Source organism: Pangasianodon hypophthalmus, chromosome 25 (genome assembly GCF_027358585.1).
Source record: "Pangasianodon hypophthalmus isolate fPanHyp1 chromosome 25, fPanHyp1.pri, whole genome shotgun sequence".
In the NCBI taxonomy this organism is placed as follows: Eukaryota; Metazoa; Chordata; class Actinopteri; order Siluriformes; family Pangasiidae; genus Pangasianodon; species Pangasianodon hypophthalmus.
The window spans coordinates 1,468,141-1,488,430 of NC_069734.1; the positions used below are offsets into that span (position 1 = coordinate 1,468,141).

At 38.7% G+C, this 20,290-nt stretch overlaps 1 protein-coding gene across 2 annotated transcripts in view; it reads left to right on the top strand.

The window, feature by feature from the left end:
- cdh8 (cadherin 8) overlaps positions 1-20,290 on the top strand; it is a 125,070-nt gene that overhangs the window by 45,051 nt on the left and 59,729 nt on the right. For both annotated transcript variants that reach the window (XM_026937736.3, XM_026937737.3), the window contains one exon: positions 14,187-14,481. In XM_026937736.3, the coding sequence (XP_026793537.3) occupies positions 14,187-14,481 (295 nt within the window). The remainder of the gene's footprint in view (positions 1-14,186; positions 14,482-20,290) is intronic.

Here is a 20,290-nt window from a genome sequence, read left to right on the forward strand (position 1 = left end):
AAATCTAATATAAAAATATTCAGTAAAAATTTACACACACACACACACACACACACACACACACACAGACCCAAAACACCACCACCACAAAAAAAGTTACCTATTAATAATGCATTGCATTCAACAATTAAAATAAAATAAAATAAAATAAAAAACAGAAATTCTCAAGTCAGTATTTTATTACTCTAATACTTTAGTTAAAAATTAAATCTCCACGATTTCCACAAATACTCGATTAGCCAGGATTTCTAAAAGTTCTCTAGAACTTTTTTCCTAAAGCATCTTTAGTAGCTTTAGCACTTGAGCTACTTGAGGCTAATGTAGCTAACATGTCACGGAAGTTTATAGCCATTGGTTATAGAAACTGCGAAAGACTTTGTTTCTCCCAGTAAAAGAACTCGGCCATAAAATAGATTTTAAATAAATAAAAAATACAAATCAAATGTAAACTGTAATATCATCAGAATCACTTAATGATTCACTGAGTCACTTAATGAATCATTTAATCACTGAATCACTGAATCAGACTTTAGGCCACGCCCCCTGCCTGAACCAGATGACTCGTATCTCCAGTTTAAACCTCAGACTGACAGATGATCAGTTTAGAATTTATTAGAAATTATTAGAAATTGTATTTGTTTTTTGTTTTGTTTTTTTGTTTGGTTTTTTTTTTTTTACAATTTGGAACTTTTATGGTGGAGAAAAGAAAAATTGTCCTTTAATTTTGTTTTTGTTTTTGTTTTTGCTTGTTTTACAGAAAGTAGTCAGGTGAAATCTCTTTTTCTCTGATAAGCCGTAGATCCTCGCTGTCTTGTTTACTGAGATTTATTTATTTATTTTTAATCAGAAGATTTTAACGTCAGTGAGAACGTTCCAGAAAATGATCATTAACTCAGTCATTAAGCAGAAAGTCGTCAGGTGCTGAATAAATAAACAGCGAGACGTGGTGAAGGACGACGAGTCGCGCTGAGATTGATGACTGCTGTGGGTTTTTTCCTTCACAACTCATCTACTTCTCATCCATTCTTCTGTCCATCAAACCCACACACACACACACGCACACACACACACACACTCCTGTCACTCTAAACAAACAGAAAGGTGTGTTTTTACGTTTTAAGGAGTTCTCTTATGTTCAGACTTAGCGTGAAGTACCTGCGCCTGCTTGGAGTTTCTCATGGATTCTTCTTGGTGATTTATGGTTCTGGTTTTCTACATGGGTTCTGTTTGGATCCTGAAAGAGAAACCCTTCATTTCAGAACCTTAAAGAGTTCCCTCAGAAAGAGTTCTGAACCTTCAAAAATCATTCATTCTTGAAACTTTTTTTTCTGTGGGTTCTTTGGATGGTTTATGGTTCTGGCATTCCTAAAGGGTTCTCTTTGGAACCCTCCATTTAAGGTTCTGCAAGCTTCAAGGGTTCCTCAGACTGTGATCTAAATTTTCTAAATCATTATTAGAAAATATAGCTTCTTGTGGGTTATTTGATGTTTTATGGTTCTCCGTTTCCTTTGTTGTAGGACACCCTATAAAGGTTCTGCCAGAGAACCAACCAAAGAAAAATATTCTAAGAATTCATGCTAAAAAGACAGGTTCTCAAAGTTTCTTTCATTTTAGGTTCTTTATAGAACCTTTAAGAGTTCCCCAGATGGCCAACCAAAAGCACCTTAAGTGATCTAAATTTTCTAATTTTCTCTGGTTTGGTTTTTATGGTTCTAGCTTCCTAAAGTTGTTCTATTTGGAACTTTTTTAAGAAATAGAAACCCTGATTGTAGGGTTCCACATTGAGCCTTTAAAAGTTCCCCCAGAGGGCCACAGAAGAACCCTTAAGGGTTCTAAATTTTACAAGAGTATTGACTTTTAGAAAATATGGTTTCTCATTGGTTCTTTGGATGGTTTATGGTTCTAAGTTTCTAAAGTCTTTCTATTTGGAACGTTTTGAAGAGAAAATCTCTGTTGTACATTTCAACAAATAATTATTGGAGGTTCCCCAAAAGAGACAACCAGTGAACCCTTAACTGTTCACTATTAGAAAAAAAAGTTCCCTGGGGATTATTTGAATGATTTATGGTTCTGGATTTTCAAAGGGTTATTGTTAGGAACTTTTTTTTTTTTTTAATGGACACCTCTGCCATAGGGTTCTGCGTAGAAGGATTTTTCCAGCAGTATAAACTAATGAACTCTTCAGGGTTTCACATTTCTAACCTACTCCCCTTTTTTGTGTGGTTTTTGGTTCTGGCTTTTTAAAATGGTTCTATTTGAAATCTTTTTTTTAATGGAAAGCCTCTGCTGTAGAGATACGGGTTCTGCCACTTGTATGAACTAAAGAACCCTTAAGAGTTCTACATTTCATTAATCACTCTTTAAAAAACTGTATGTATGGGTTAGACCTGGTTTAGACATCGTTCCTCTGTAAGCTTCCAGCAGTTGTTCACGGTACGTCCTGATTTTGAAGGATGTTTCTGTTCTCCAACCTAAAACATTGTCTTAGGATCTTGGATCTACAAGAAGAGAACGGTTCTCTGAAAATCAGCTAGAACTCTAGCCAGTCATTGATTATTTCTCTGGAACAGTGAAGTGAAGAGAGTTTATGAATTTGAGTTGTGTTCACTTCTTTCTCTCCATTTGGCTCCATCATCATCATCATCATCCTCATCATTGTCATCATCACCATAATCACCATCATCCTCCTCCTCATCATCCTCATCCTCATCATCCTCCTCCTCCTCCTTATCATCATCATCATCATCACCATCCTCCTCCTCCTCATCATCATCATCCTCGTCATCGTCATCATCACCATCATCACCATCCTCCTCCTCATCATCATCACCCTCATCATCGTCATCATCACCATCATCACCATCATCCTCCTCATCATCATCACCATCCTCCTCCTCATCATCATCACCCTCATCATCGTCATCATCACCATAATCACCATCATCCTCCTCCTCATCATCCTCATCCTCATCATCACCATCCTCCTCCTCATCATCATCACCCTCATCATCATCACCATAATCACCATCATCCTCCTCCTCATCATCCTCATCCTCATCATCACCATCCTCCTCCTCATCATCCTCATCATCACCATCCTCCTCCTCCTCATCATCCTCATCATCACCATCCTCATCCACATCATCCTACTCCTCGTCATCATAATCATCATCATCACCCTCAGTATCCTCCTCATCATGACTGATTTGTTTGTCTTCATTGTTGGGTTTAACCTTGCATGGGTTCTCATCAACCTCCCTCGGTTTTTTATTTATTTTTTTTTTTATTTTTTTTTTTTTTACAAAAGAAACTCCTAATTCTCCTTGAATCTTCAAAGTCCTGAAGTAACCCCTTTTTTAATCTCTCCTCACATTTCCTCACATTTTAAACGTATGCTTCAGAAGACGGGAATTCAGAGGATGAAGAAGAAATCAGCATTCTTTCTCTAAGAGTGAATTCTCTCTCGATTAACCATTAAAGGTTCCACACAGATCCCTACAACATAGTTCTCGTATTAGAAAGAGTTCCCAGTAGAACCCTTTTTTCAGCTGAGAGCCCTGTGTATGATCATGATGTCTACATAACTTCAGAACACATGCATAAGCACTGAATAGCATTTAGGGAGCAATGCATGAGTACATTCTTAGAAAAAAAAGGTTCTTCTTTGGTTCTTTAAGGGGTTTAGTGGATAATTAAGAGTTTTTTGCTAGGAGTATTCACACCACAAACGGTTCCTCAAGCGTTCTTTGGGTTTCTGGTTGTCTAAAGTGCTTATATCTGGAACCTTTTTTTAAGAGAAATTCTCTATTATAGTTCTTCAAAGAACTTTTATGGGTTCCTTCAGAGAGACAACTACAGAACCATTAAGGGTTCCTGAAGGGTTCCTGAAGGTGTCACAGTTTTTCATCCTGATTATTTTCCTCTACATTACTAGTTCGTTTATAAATCCTGTTATTCTCAGCTGCTCATAGACGCCTTTCATCACAGAGGCAGTAGTGTATACATTAATGATGTCTTATTGTATAAATGCTAGTATGCTAGTCAGTGCTTATGCATGTGTTATGAAGTCTTTATGAAGGCTCTATCAGTGGCACAGAGCAGCTGAGGCTAGCGCAAGGATCTGCAATGTTTATTAATTTTATAATTTTATACTTGATGGGCTGTACAATAAGCTTCTACTACTACAAAATGTCACGTACAAGGCTGAGAACATCACACTCACACACCCACACGCAGTGACAACACACACACACACACACACACACAGTCTTGAGAAGCTCACAGAGACAAAAGATCCTCTCGTTGCCAGAATCTGTCTGCTCTCAACGTGACATGTTAAAACACAGCTCTCGGTAATTCCACATTGTAGGAGACAGCGGAAACGCTTCCTCTGTCCGCAGAACCTCCAGGAGGGACGGACGAGTGACACGTCGGGGAACAGCGCGTAATTATTTCAGCTACACCAGAACACCAGGCAGGGCGCATCTGCCAAAGAGAGATAGAGAGGTTATTTGCATAGCTAATGACCGAGCCGAACCGCAGAGATACACAAAAAAAACCAAACACGGACACCGACAGGCCATCTTTAAACCCGGGGGGCAGCCATGCGGAGAGTTCCGTCCGTCTGCTTTAAATAGGGTTCTCAGTTTGAGGATTAAGGAACCGACATGAGAAAACATCTCAAATCTGTTATTGTCGCTTGAGGTACAAAAGTTGAAGCTGATTTGTAAAAGTCTACAAAGAAAAAGGAAAAACAAAGTTCTTTAAGGTTGTCTCTGTTTGTCCTTCTGGAGGAAAGTTCTACAGAGAACCCTACATTAGAACCTCTTTATGAAAGTATTAGCATTAACTATTAAAAAGAACCTGAAACAGTACGGTCCACACTGCGTCTCAAAACTAACCTTTCAATCACGAAAGCACGGATTACACCACAGCGCTGCTAAATTCTGGATTCTGATTGGTCAGAAGGTGGAGATGCAGTTTCTATAACACATTATTGTTCTAATACGTATTGTATTATTATATGTATCTAAGACGTTTCTATAGTACCAGCTGTTTCACAAGGACTTTATGCAATATTTATGGAAGGAGTCTCCAGTGTCAGCGCTTTGTAACAGTCAGCGGTGAAGCTGTAACTTTAAGTTTTTCGCATCTTCAGGACCGAGGAGTTTACGCTTTGAAGATTCTTAGTAACAAAAAAAAAGAAAGCTGCATTAATTTTTTTGTCTTATTAACTTCAAGAGAGAGAATAAAGAGAGGCTGGTGAGGGAACGAGTGTTTATAGCTGCTATAGCATAAGCGAGAACAGGAACTTGTTTCATGAAGCATTAAATATAACTATAACTTGATAAAAACTATGACGCCATTTTTCAGTAAGTAAAAATTGTAACTGTTGGCAATTTGCTGTTGTATAAGAGGAATAAAACACTCGAGGGCATGCTGTTATAGGAAAATAAACAACTCTTGGGTGGTAACAGGAGCGCCGCTTCATCACACCACCCTGTGATTGATTATTTTCCTATAACATCACGCCCCCAAAGTGTTTTATTCCTTATTTGTCATCAATCTATCAAAAATTACTCATGTTTTGAATCCAGTACGCAGTACACTTCCCTGTGAACGAGCTGTTACTATGGAAACGATAATGTATTAGAATGAGCTGCTGTTATAGAAAATCCATCTACACCTTCTGACCAATCAGAATGGAGAATTCAGCAGTGCTGTGATGAATAACGACCTCTATATGGCAGAAACCTGACGTCGCTTTAGCGAGTGAATGCAATTTGGAAATTTGTAACAAGGCTTCAGGTTAGAGGCGTGGTTAGAGTGTGTAACTTCCCTCGTGAACACGCCTCAGGTTTCACTGAAGGTTTCATGTAAATATAAACAAACAAATAAATAAACGAAGATGTAATTAAAGCCACAGGCTTGCGCCCGATAGATTCTGAGCGAGACAGGCCAAATCGTGGACCGTGGTTTAAGCGCTATCGCCCCAGACGCCGATCGTCACAGCCGGTGATGTGTTGCTCACGCTGCTGTCACTCGTGTGTGTGAAAGCACAGTGTGTTATAACGGAGGAAGCGGCTCGGATCCTCCAGCATGACACACTTCATTCACTTCTTCAGTATTCAGTATTCAGCTCGGGGGGGCGATGAAACATGAATCAGGAGGCCAAGCTGTGCCATCTGCGCTAAGCTAACGCTACATCATAACCAAGTCCTGTATCAAATTAGACGTGCTACTGCTTCCATCTGGACCTGATGAAAGTCAATCCAACACACACAGGTAGGCTAATCAGGACGCTAAGCACTGAGACGAGACGCTACGTTTGATGGGTGTGTGTTTTTATATCGTGTTGATTTCTGGCTGAGATCTCATGATGGAAGATTCACACACCAGATCTCACAGACAGAGAGAGAGAGAGAGAGAGAGAGAGAGAGAGAGAGAGTAAGGAACTTTTCTTTTCATAAAAGTGCCTTCAGAGAAGTTGAACTTCTAAAGTTCTCACGTTTAAAACCAGTAAAATTACCAACATCATATCATTATTTACAGTTCTCTACAAAATTCTATATAAAATATAATTCTTAAAGGCAGCTTGTCAATGCATTAAACTACTCATTATCAATTTCAATATCTGTTTAAATATTTCAGACTTAAATAAATAAATAAATAAATAAATATATAAATAAACATTGTGAATGCATAGTAATACAATGAAACACAAGCATAAATTAAAAGGTGGGCAAAAATATTAAAAGACTATCTTAACTAACTAACTAACTAACTAAATAGTGAAATAATAATAATAATAATAATAATAATAATGTTGGGCAAAATATTTATTTATTTCTTTATTTGTGTTTCGTGTTTGTTGTGTTTTGTTTGTTTTTAATAAAGTCTATTTAATCCACCCTGCAACTGACCTGAAATACCCCTCAAAACGTAAATAAACAAATAATGGATAGATAGATAGATAGATAGATAGATAGATAGATAGATAGATGTGACAGTAAAGCTGCAGAACTCTGATTATATTTAAAGGCCGATGTCATAAAGCCATCGCAACACGTCACAGCACATTATTCTATGAGGATTTTCTCAGGAATAAAGAAAACGTCTCGGGGGATTTAATCGTTTTCCCACTGGACAAACTCGAAGAGGAGATTGATTCCAGGAATAGCTGAGCATCTCATGTAAGGACGATGACTCATCCCTTCCTATTATTCACAGTATTTTGGAGATATCTGGAACCCGAGCATCACTCACTCTCTCTGCACTCGTACAGGTGGAGCAGGATGCTAGCGTAGCTTCTCTCAGACTGGATATTAGGTCTAAAGATATGAAATGGCACGACGACTCTGTCGAACCCTGCGGTTCTCCTAGCTGGACAGGAAATGGAAACTCTAGTGCAGATGAACGCTTGTTCTTTCCCAGTGTGACGTTTAGACGGCATGTTCTCATGATTAGACCTGACCGGTTCTTCAGTGTGTTCCTCTGCAGAAACCTCACGATTTAAATAGACCACCACAACAAAAAGCTCCAGAAAGAACCCTTTTACAAAACAATCTACTTAGAACCTTACAAATCCAAACAAGATTCTACAAAGAACCTTACCATGAATGATAGAGGCCTAAATGCTGGTCACTGGTTATATTCTTAGTTCCTTAAAGGTTCTTTGGAGAGTTATGGATTCTAGGCTTCCTAGAACCTTACAACAACTGTGTCTCAGAAGAATTGTTTCAGAAAAGGTTCCAGTCATTCCATTCCTGTTAGAAAGCATTTCGCTTATAACCGTATTCATGCAACCAGTGTTCTACAAGGAACCATCATCCGATTCAAATATTCGAAAGTGCTGTGGTGTAAATGGTTATACGCCACACGGCCCAGGTGACGCTAGCACGCTTCGCTTTCATAAAAATTTACTGTCTCTGCATGAAATATTTTCATCTTTCATCCAGCTGGTCTTGGAGCTCGTCAGATTTCCTCCTGCATTAGTGAGAATGTGAGTGAGTGCAGTAACAGAAAGGCCAAACACACACACACACACACACACACACAAACACGGATCATATGGTACTTAGTAGGCGGTGAGCTTTAATCCGAGCCTAATCGAGCCTCAGGTGGAGCGTCAGTGTCCCGTATGAGGCGGAGTGGTGAGTGTGACGATTTTACATCGTGGTTGATGAGGACCTTCTCTCCCCACCACCCTCACCCCCACAACCAGTCAGGAACCCTGAACACTCGTTCTGCCCGTGACAAGATGTGAAGTTGTTAATTCAGCATGCAGGGCTTAACACGACGCGTTAGGCTGGAGAGTCGCTCGTTAAGGGCCGGCTGATTGCTTCTCGTGCCATCGTAAAGCCGTTCCGATGGCGTTCGTTGTCATATTTCCTCCTGAGCTGACAGTAAAATCTCCTGGAGAGCTCTGCAGCGGGAAGGACGATAAAAACCCAGCACCGTTCTCACACAACCAACACAATGACACACTCGCTAAACTGCTTTGCACCGGCGCGTAGGCAGATTTAGGTCTTCTCGGCTTCGCACCGGCGCTAATGAACAGACGTGAGCTGCTTAAATGCTGCTTCTTACGGAGAGACACGCTCCCCGGTGGCAAATAAAGCATTTTCAGTCCCGGCTTGATTTATGTGGAACTGTTCTCATTCTTCACTTTCAGCGTTCTTAATTCCTTGTGGTGACAAAAGTAAAGTTTTAGTAACCTTGTGATCAAGGTTAAGAAGAGAAGCCTGTGTTCTTTCTCTTCTTCTCATGTTCGATTGAATCATTTGGAAATGCAAGCTTTAGCGTGCGACATTGCCTAGGCAACCTGGATAATGACACAGCGGAGAAGCTCTTCCCCTCGAGAGCGGTGATTTAACCTGAATGTTTGTACACTGAGATTAAAAGATCAGAGTGTCTGGTGTGAGTGCAGGCCCGAAGGCCGGCGTTAATAAGGTGGTGAAAAAGGACCTGTGAGATATCACCTATTGATGCTTTATTATTTCCTCTCTGATTAATAATCAGTGCCCGAGCATGCTTATCTTGCAAATGAAAGTCTTTTTTTTTTTTTTTAAAGAAAAGCTATATATAAGGAAGAAGAATATGTCTGTGTGAGAAGAAGGAAAAAATGCACAGCGAGGAGAACGTGCATCATTAATTTGGGCTCATTTAAAGGGTTTTCATAGCGCTGAGATTGTTGTGAAGTTGCCGTGTTAATGAGATAGATCTTTCATGTGGAATGATGGCACAATTAGGAGAACAAAAGTGCAAGGTGTGACAATTTAAGTGAATGTGCTTTGTCAGTGTCTGAGAACAGCACCTCCGAGACAACATATGCATGAAAATGCGCTTATGAAACGACCGCGCCGGGTTCTTGATGTCTGGATTTCGGCGCTCGCACACATTTGCCTTGTTACCGTGTTCCCCAGTGCCCGAAATCCCACCAGGACGCTGAGTTTCTAGGCCAGGAAATGGAATGGAAGTTTGCTGAACAGGATGTCCTTAAAAAATAAAATTACACACAAAAACACCTTCATTAATATCTTAATGGCTGTTGTCTTGGGTCGCGTTTCAAACAAGTGCTGAGCCTCGTCAAATTAGCAAAAGTCCCACCCCCCAACCCCCTGCTTTTTCTGGGACCTCACATCTAATTTAGGAAGGATATGAAAAAGATACAGCTTCCTTTACTAGTTTGGTGTAAAGTCCCTGAAGACGCCTTGTTATTCTGTTTATGTGTTCAATTTCTGCTAAAAAAAAAAAAACTGCTAAAATGGTAACATTGCTATTAATTGATACGAGTTCATGTGTTCCATCGTTTCACTTCCTGTCTCAGTTCTAGTCCCCGTTCTCTTCATGTCACTGGTGTGTCACGCTTCACGTTTAGGGCAGTATTCAGACATCAATATTTAATATATAATAATATATAGATATATAATATATCAATATAAAGATACATCAATATTTGTACAGGGAAAGTTCCTGGTATTCAGAGTCGGGTTACGCGCGTACTTAAGTGGATTTTCTGAGCTCCACATTCAGATTATTAAAATCACCTGCGTGTAGTTCACACCTCAGAGGTTTCCAGATTTTTCTTGAGTAGAAGAGTCTGAGACAGAGTTTTTCAACAGCATATAAATCACCACCTTTGCAGCTGAAAAAGAAAAAAAAATCAGGGATAGAAAATAATAGACTGAAGAAGGAAATGGAGATTTTTTGCTGTCAAATGTAAAATGATGTAACATAATAGCAAGAATGAAAAATAAAAAGACTAATATGATGAATGAGAAGATGCTGAGCATTAAATAAATTGAAAACAATCTCCCAAAAAATAAATCGAATAAAAAGAAATAAATCTAATAGGAGTTTAGGATATTCCTAATATATCACTGCATGAACAGTGCTAGTTTTAATTCTCACATTAATCACTGGTTTAATTTAACACAATGGCTTCCACACTCATTATTCAGCAGCACATAGAATAGCACTTGATCCAGCACATCCTGTTCTTTTACTTTTTATTTTATTACTATTACATTAAACAAGACTCTAAATGGAGGTGATGAAATTGTAATGTGTGTGTGAGATGTAGGAGATTTTATCACACTTTTAATTCACTGTTTTGATTTGTAGAATTAATAAAATAAAGTCAGTGTTGGTGTTAATTCGATGCTGTAAAGAAAACATGCTCACGGTGTGAAGGATAATCTGACCTAGCGCTCATCTGCTACGCTTACAGAGAAACTTTAACTTCATTCACCACTTTATCCATAAATAATGAACTCCTCAAGATAATCAATGTCTCTGATTAAGATACTGTGTCTTTTCATGCACTTTAAAAGGAGAATATTAATTAATTTATTTACTGTGTTGTATTAATGTGTTTAATATTGTCCTTGAATGACGTTCCGCAGTGTGTGTGAGTGTGTTTACAGACAAAAGATAAATTTCAGAGTGACATATTGTAGTTATATTAAACAGTCAGACGGTGGCGCTGGACTTAACGCTGCTCCTCACTCGAGCCGAAATCACGCAAGAAACATGCGCTTAAGCTCAAGATCAGAATCGAGCGTAACTGAGACACGCCCCTGTTTAAGACAAGCTCCGCCTCCTTGTGTGTAACTCACACACAACTTCTGAATAGTGCTTACGTCTACAGTTACATCTTAACGCTTCTTCTTTGATTAGTGTTTTTTTTCTAGTTCATGTTTCTGGATTTTGCTGTTTCTGACCTTTGACCTCAATTATTAGAAAGTCGGTAAGTCCCGGCCGTGAACACACTGACCAGCATCTACATGTTACACGCTGAAAATATTAATGACGGTACTGAAATTTTTCAAATAAAGAAGGAAATTAAATGCCATGATGACTGATTGCTGATTAGCTTTACAAAACTCCGCTGTCTTTATATAACAACTTTATTTTTTCCTCTAATGACTTTATTTTCGTCTCCTTATGAGCGCCTCGCTTTTTTCCACAAACCACCTCCTGTTTAAGGTCTCTGATTAAAATTAAAATGCATGTGATGCCATACTGCAGGTTTATAAGGATAATTATTTCACACACACACACACACACACACACACACACACTTCAGTCAAACACCAATCTCTAATGCTGACTGTAGGAGAAAATGCTTCAGAAATAACCTTCATGAGCCATTTACATAAAACCTGAAGAAACTTTCCAGCCTCGCTGCTCGTGTAGCGTTCACTGCTCACAAACGCTGCATTTATCCTCCGTCTCTTCAGATTTTAAAGCTCTACGTAGAGGATACTGTCGATATTTTTATTAAAATTATTTCAGTGAGCCACAGTGAATCAGGAGAACTAATCAACTCGAATCCATTCATTTAGTTCACACTTGGTTATCATTTGTTAATTACCATGACGAGGAATTATCTAGCTGACTAGCTAAGCCGGTTAGCTATCGTTAGCCTAGTTATATGGCTACATTTCAAGACTGATGGTCATACACACATTATATGTGTTTGACATCTCAGTAGCCTTTGATTTAATTCATTTATTTTATTTTATTTTATTGATTATCTGTAAATCATCAAGCTGTCGTTGGTGCAATTTTTCAACAGAATTTCTGGGAAAACTTTAAAAAAACTTTCACATTTATTTTATAGGCCTCCTCCTGGAAATTAAATAACTTGAAAACAAAAAAGTATAGGTACTATGATTTATATTTTTTTAATCACCAACAGAAAATAGGATTGGATGTTAAATATTTTTGATATACTGTATAATTTTTTTTCTTGATTGTTTTATCAGTACATCAAAAAAATAAATAAATAAAAATAAAGCCATTCAATAAAACTAGCGTAGGCTTTTGTATCTTGTTTTTAATGTAGCACTGCTGTTTTACTCTTCCTTTGTTAGCAAAGCTAAACATCATGATATATATTGTGTGGAAGAATCTGTAACGTGAAGCCATATGGCTCGTTTCCTCTGTATCATATTAAAATAAAATAAATAACATAACTGTGTATGTTTGTTAGAGAAGCGGAGCCGAGCTCATAAAACTCCAGGATGAGAAAATAATTTAATTATCATTTCATTTTAGGTCAAAATCTGAGTCTGGGCATTCTGACCACAACAGCACAGAACGGAGAGAGAGCGAGAGAGAGAGCGAGATACAGAGACGGACAGATAAAAGAGTGAATGATGGACGGTTAGGATAGAGAGACTAAACATTGCCTGGAAGCTCAGGACCTTGTTTGGCCTTTAGTACTTTCGTTGGGCCGATCGAGCAATTCAGCTGTCATGATAAAACACCGGCGTGTTGGAAACGCTCCACCGTAGTCCACTCCAATCCCAGCACTAATGCCTTCACTTGATGGACGAGGGGTTTAGCCCCGAGTGGACAGTGTGGAGTCTGCATCGTCCAAGCAGCAGGAGGTGTGATTAGATAAGACCTCCCTCACTCTCTGTCTCACTCTCTGTCTCACTCTCTGTCTGTCTCTCTGTCTCACACTCTGTCTCTCTCTCTCTGTCTCACACTCTGTCTCACACTCTGTCTCTCTCTCCGTCTCACTCTCTGTCTGTCTCTCTGTCTCACTCTCTGTCTCTCTCTCCGTCTCACTCTCCGTCTCACTCTCTGTCTGTCTCTCTGTCTCACTCTCTGTCTCTCTCTCCATCTCACTCTCTGTCTGTCTCTCTGTCTCACTCTCTGTCTCTCTCTCCGTCTGTCTCTCTGTCTCACTCTCTGTCTCTCTCTCTATCTGTCTCTCTGACTGGCTCTCTGTCTCACTCTCTGTCTCTCTCTCTGTCTATCTCACTCTCTCTGTCTGTCTCTCTGTCTCACTCTCTGTCTCTCTCACTCTCTGTCTCACTCTCTCTGATTGGCTCTCTGTCTCACTCTCTGTCTCACTCTCTCTGATTGGCTCTCTGTCTCACACTATCACTGTCTCTCTGACTGTCTCTCTCTTTCACTCTGTCTGTCTCTCTGTCTCACTCTGTCTCTCTGTCTCACACTATCGCTGCCTCTCTGTCTGTCTTTCTCTCTCACTCTCTGTCTGTCTCTCTGTCTCACACTATCACTGTGTCTCTGACTGTCTTTCTCTTTCACCCTGTCTGTCTCTCTGTCTCACTCTCTCTGTCTCATGCTCATTCTATGCTTTTAGGATGGCACAGGTTTGATTATCAGAAAGCTGCTTGAGAGTTGATTGGGAACACTGGGTTCTGTGGGTTCTGTAGAAGTAAAGCTCGCTGTCATGTATCATTATTTATCTGACACCAGGTTGTGAGTTCAAATCCCAGACCTGATAATGACCCATGTAAAAGTTTTGCATAAAAGCCAGAAAACATAGTGCTCGACTAATGTAAAGACATTTTTATTAAAAATAATAATTATTATATAATATTATCAGATGCTAATAGTACAGACTACTTACTGCTACTTATCCTTTAAAAGGTAAAATCTTTGGTTTGCAATGATTTTGTAATTTAATGAACCTGAATTTACAATGAGTTCATTCCATTTTTCATTGCATTTTTCTACATCATTTATATTCTAGGTGGGATTTGGGTTGCACCAGGTTCAGGCCTCTTTTTTTTTTTTAGAAACTTGTTTATTTTATGGTTCAGGATTTTCCGAGTGTAAACCGTCTTCCCCAGCACTGTATGATTTTATGAAACATTCTACTGAATAGTTAAACCTGAATGTATGATTTCTTGTATTTGCAGCTCCACACGGATCTAGACGTGGGGAATAAGAACATCAGGTACGTTCTGGCCGGAGAAGGAGCAGGAACCATCTTCGCCATCAATGAGCTGACAGGCGACATCCACGCCATGAAGAGGCTGGACCGCGAGGAGAAGGCGGAGTACACGCTCACGGCGCAGGTCATCAACCGAGACACCAACGAGCCCCTGGAGCCTCCGTCAGAGTTCATCATCAAAGTGCAGGACATCAACGACAATCCGCCGCAGTTCATCGAGGGGCCGTACCAGGGCTCGGTGCCCGAAATGTCCCCCGTCGGTGAGTGAAGCTTTTAACTCATAACCAAAATTTCAAGAAGAGTGTGAATAAATATCAGAAAACATGCACAGCACATGCTATCTATACATAAAACCACAGTGGATATAAAAAGTTTACACACACCTGTTAAAATTGCAGGTTTTTGGGATTTTGTAAAACAGAAACCAGGTTAAATCGTGTCAGATCTTTTCCCACCTTCATTGTTTTATAGCGACCAGTACAATTCAAAAAAAAAAAGAAATTTTTATGGACAAAAAAAGAAAAAAACTTATAATAACCTAGTTGCATAAGTATGCACACCCCTTAACTAATCCTTTATTAAAGCACCTTTTGCTTGTAATACAGCACTCATTGTTCCAGAGTCAACTAAATTAGGACATCCTGATTTGGTCATTTTATTCCTTGCAAAAATTCTCCAGATCAAAGAAAATTGCGAGGAGATCTCCTGCACTCAGCCCTCTTCAAGTCATTCCACAGATCTTTGATAGGATTTAGATCTGGGATCTCACTGGACCATTCCAAAATGTTGATTTTCTCCTTCTGAAGCCGTTCCTTTGTTGACTTGGATTTGTGCTTTGGGTCGTTATTGTGCTAGAAGGATTTTTTCCTCCTCTTCAGCTGAAGGCCTGAAGATTTTGTGCAAAAAATAGTTTAGTATTTGGAGCTATCTATGATTCCCTCTATCCTAAAGCCCCAGTCCCAGCTGAGGAGAAGCAGTGCCATAGCGTGATGCTGCCACCACCATGCTTCACCGTGGATAAGATGTTCTTTGGGTAATATGTTGTTTTGTTATTGCACCAAACATTTCTTTTAGAATTATGCCCAAAATGTTCTACCTTGTTCTCATCAGAACATAACACATTTTGCCACATGCTTTGGGGTAATTTGGTTGTTGTTTTTTTCTAGTCACCCTACCCCATAGCCCAGACATGTGAAGAATACGAGAGATTGTTGTCACATGCAGGGAGTGACCAGTACTTGCTAGATATTCCTTAATGTTGCTGTAGGTCTCTTGGCAAGGCTCCTGATAAGTTTTCTTCTTGTCCTTTCATCAGTTTTGGAGGGACGTTCTGTTCTTGGCAATGTCTCTGTGGTGCTCCATTTTCTCCAATTAAAGATGATTGAAGGCCTTCACGGTGTTCCATGGTGCATCTAATGTTTTGGAAATTTGTCTGTACCCATCTCCTGATCTAAACCTTTCCACAGTGAGATCCTCTGCATGCTTTATGAGCTCTTTGAGGACCATGGCTTCAGCAGTCGGATGAAATCGAGAAGAAGTTAAGAAGATCCTACAGAAACAGCTGATCTTTATTTGGAGATAATCAGAATCACTTCATTGATGGCAGAATTGATGACAAGTGTATGATAATTGCTTTTGAACAGGAATTATTGGTTGCTCAATCACATTAAAGGTGGACAAAGATTTCACATGAATTATCTTGATTTCTTGTTTTACATCACAGAAATCTACAATTTTAACAGGTGTGTGTAAACTTTATATGTACTGTATACACAACACAGTACACATGGCACATGGCACACTATCTGTAAACACTACAGCACACACACTGCTTAGCGAAAGTGAGGATACATTGTCTGTTGCCTCGTTTTCATGTAGCTGGTTTTAAAAAGAACTTAATAACAAACTCAGGATTCAAAATAGAAATTTGATGTTAAAACACAGAGACTTAATTGCAGTTCTGGCCAGAAAATGAAACAGATGTCCTTGAAAAAAAACGTGTCTTTTCTCAGAAAAAAAAAGAGATTCTGAGAGAGAAATGCACAGAAATACAACCAGCTCACAACACGATGTGTTCACGTCTATTATTTATTCAAATCACAATCTCTATCACTGCAAAATCAACGTGACTCTGTGACTTTTATACTGACACGACTCCAACTAGGAGCTAGTGATCACTACTGCTACTGTGATGGCATCATGCCCTCTCATCATGTAGGTCCAGAAATATGGTCAGTATAGTATTTTGCTTTTGCAAATACTGGGTTTTGCCACAATTTCTATTATATTTAGATGCGCAGGATGTTGGACCAGTTCTGTGACGGGGATTACATCGATTAATTATGATTGATTAATTAAATTAATAAAGATAAATTAATATAAACAGCACAAATGTTTAATATTTTTGTAATAGAGCTTTGACAAAATTAACCTGCTCTTTAACAATGATCAGTGATAAAGAGAAAGATTTAGAAAGATGTAGTGTTAGCTCTGTAGAGAACTTGTGTACAAGTAAAATAATCGAGTTAAAACTATACACTAGCAAATCCAAGAGCAAACTTATAATGCATTCAAATAAATACATAAATAAATAAATGAATAAATGAAGGAATGAATGAAGGAAGGAATGGATTTAATGACTAAATGAAAATAAATAAATAAATAAACAAACATGTTTTTTTTTTGTTTTGTTTTTTTTTCTCATTTAATGGCCCAAAAATGGTTTAATTATGAGTCATGGGAATTTTTAAACCAGTTTGTTGTGCCAAAGCAAACATCACGTTTTACATTAAAGCTCCTGATTTTCAGATATTTTGTTGGTGTCTGAGTCAAGGGCTTTACGATCTAACAATCTGGAACAATGCATTGATTTAAAAAGCAATGATTTAAGTTAATCGATGCTGCGGTCATAAATCAATTTTTAAACTATCGTGGTAATAATTTAACAAGCTAGCAAGTTGATTTTACGACTTAACAATATTTTTAAAAGAATTCTTCTCTACGTCATCATCATTAGAGTAACATATCGGTAGGCCTTCCCCAAGTTCCCAACAAAGTTGGTCACATATTAGTCAGCGGATACTCAATTGTATCATATTGCATCATATCCTATCATATGGTGTTGCATTGTATCATATGGTATCACATTGTATTGCATTGTGTCATATGGTATCACACTGTATCATATGGTGTTGCATTGTATCATATGGTATCACACTATACCATATGGTATCGCATTGTATCGTATGGTATCATATGTTATCACACTGTATCATATGGTATTGCATTGTGTCATATGGTATCATATGGTATCACATTGTGTCATATGGTATCATATGTTATCACACTGTATCATATGGCATTGCATTGTCATATGGTATCATATGGTATTGCATTGTATCATGTCGAATCGCATTGAATCATATCGTATTGCACCATATCATATTGTATTGCACTGTATCGTATTGTAGCATCTGCAAATTTATAAAATTATTGCTTTATGAATCAAACTCACTTTGATTTTGTGTTGTTTGCAACACAATGTGTTTACATGTTTACGTGTAAACTAATAAAGTGGCAGTAGAGAACTCTGAGCATTGCATTATGTAATTACTGTACTCATTTATTTCATTCCTGTACTTGATTGACTAATAGACTGGATGTGAACAGTCAAATGCAGCCAAGTAAGTTTTCTTTCTTCGGCTGTTTGGACACAACATTTACTTCCACACTGTTACTGTAATCCATCATGTCTCTGAAGCTAGAACAACACACAGAAAGAGAAAGAGTGTGTGTGTGTGTGTGTGTGTGTGTGGGTGTGTTTTCCCTCTCCGCCAGCGATGCACTCGATTGAACTCGTCCACGCCGTTATCAGGGTTTGACAGTGACGTGAGGGAGATAACGAGCTCCTGGGTGACACGCCAAGGCACTCCTGCAGCGACAAAAAAAAAATCCTCCTTTTGTGACTCGCTCTTTTCTTTTTGTCGCTGCAGATTAATTAAACATTAGCCGCCATTCTCTCACTAGGCTCGGACCTGACTTGTTTTGGTCTCATGAAGTATTTATGTGTTGGGAGACAGGCGCGGGACGAGTCAAAAGCTCTTTGGGTTGCGAAAGAAAACAGGGAACGTACAGACAAACAGGTCTTTCACAGAGTCGGTGTCACATTCAGAGACAGCAGACGTTTCATGTCTGGTTTCGTCTCTCGGCGGAGGCAGACGCCGCGTTTGGCTATAGACTGCTGCACAAAAGGGGAAATTCAGAAGCTGTAATTTCAGCGAAAATTGAGTTATGACTGAAAATAGACTTCTGGACGTCTGAAATGCCCGTCTGTGTTATCATCTGTCTGATATACACCACGTCCCAGAAGGAATTTTCCATTAAACAGCAAAAATATATATATATATGTTAGTGTCTTGCTTTTATTTTGTAAAATGTCTTAATATCTTGGCTAGTGATTTTTAGGACATCATCTTACATGGACAAAATACATTAGCTTCTGCACTGTGAGTGTGTGTGTGTGTGTGTGTTACAGTAAAATACTAAGTGACAGGGTGGTGTGTGATGAAGGAGTTACTGTTACCACCCTGATGTTGATTAATTCCCCATAACAGCACATCAACATTATTTTTTTTTATTCATGAAAGACAGACATGTCATACCTTTTATCCATTTATAGTTACATAAAGTTTTTCACTAAACAAGTTAGTTCCTGTTCTCACTTATGTTATAGCAGCTATAAACAGTCTCTCATTCACTGGCCTCTTTCTTTCTCTCTCTTGAAGTTTTTAAGATAAAACAATTAATGCAGCTTGTCTTTTTTTTTGTTTGTTTGTTTCGTTACCGCAAAGAAGCGTAAACTCCTCTGTCCTGAAGATGAAAGTTACAGCTTTACCTCTGACTGTTACAAAGCGCTGACATTGGAGACTCCTTCCATAAATGTTAAATCATAAATGTGATTCCACACGTTTTATTTATCCGTTTATGTGGCACGTCCGCTGTACACGTCCCTGTGCATGAGCTGTTACTATAGAAACGATAACGCATTAGAACAAGCGCATTAATATAAACCTGCGCTACTGTCAGAGCTGCTGTTATAGAAAATTCATCAACACCTTCTGACCAATAACACAAGTAAATAATATAATATAATATAATATAATATAATATAATTTTTCCAATAATATAAATAAAATATCTAAAACTATAAGAATGAAACAGTAACTATAGAAACTGTAGCTCATTCTTATGCTGTAGAAGTCACAAACTAATTCTCAGCCCTAACACACACACACACACACACACACACACACTGTGTAAGTTAAATTCAGGTCTAGGTCAGGTCATTAAAACATACTTTTTGCATGAAATATTCAGCGAGCATTAATTCATTTCCAGCTCGTGAGCTTTAACTAGTTTTTGACAACCTATTTCGTTCCAAGACTTTTTTTTTTTTTTTTTGTGAATAATAAGTAGCGCGGTAATAAATTATGTCTTCTTACAATGAAACAAACTGACACAAATTCTTCGGTTCAATATGATTATGTTAATTTAACCCATTAACACACTCGGCTCGTTCTTGATATATTTTTTTTTCTTCATATTGTGAGTGTGTTGGACTGTTTTAAGCTCTTTGAGGAGAATATGAGATTTGATGGGATTGGAAAGGATTTTGGAAATGAAACTTAATGATGAGGTGAGTAAAGTGTGTGTTGATTCTCGCTCGTGGTTTTTTTTGGAGTAAGTGTTGAGGCGCTAAAATGTGTCGTTTCGCTGAAGCAGACGTGTGGATCAGGGCTGGTGCTCCACGCCATCTGCTTTATGCCACCCACAAATAAATCACACAAGATGATGAGCCGGAAGCTGAAGAGCAGGCCAGGCAGGTCCAGTGTGAATAACACACACACACACACACACACACGCATGGCTGACTTTGCGGCATATTGAAAGCGGAGGCAGGTTGTATCATGGACACATAGAGGTTGAATTCTGGACTGTGATTGGTCAGATGGTGTTGATTAATTTTCTATAACAGCAGCTCTGACAGTAGTGCAGGTTCTAATATGTTAC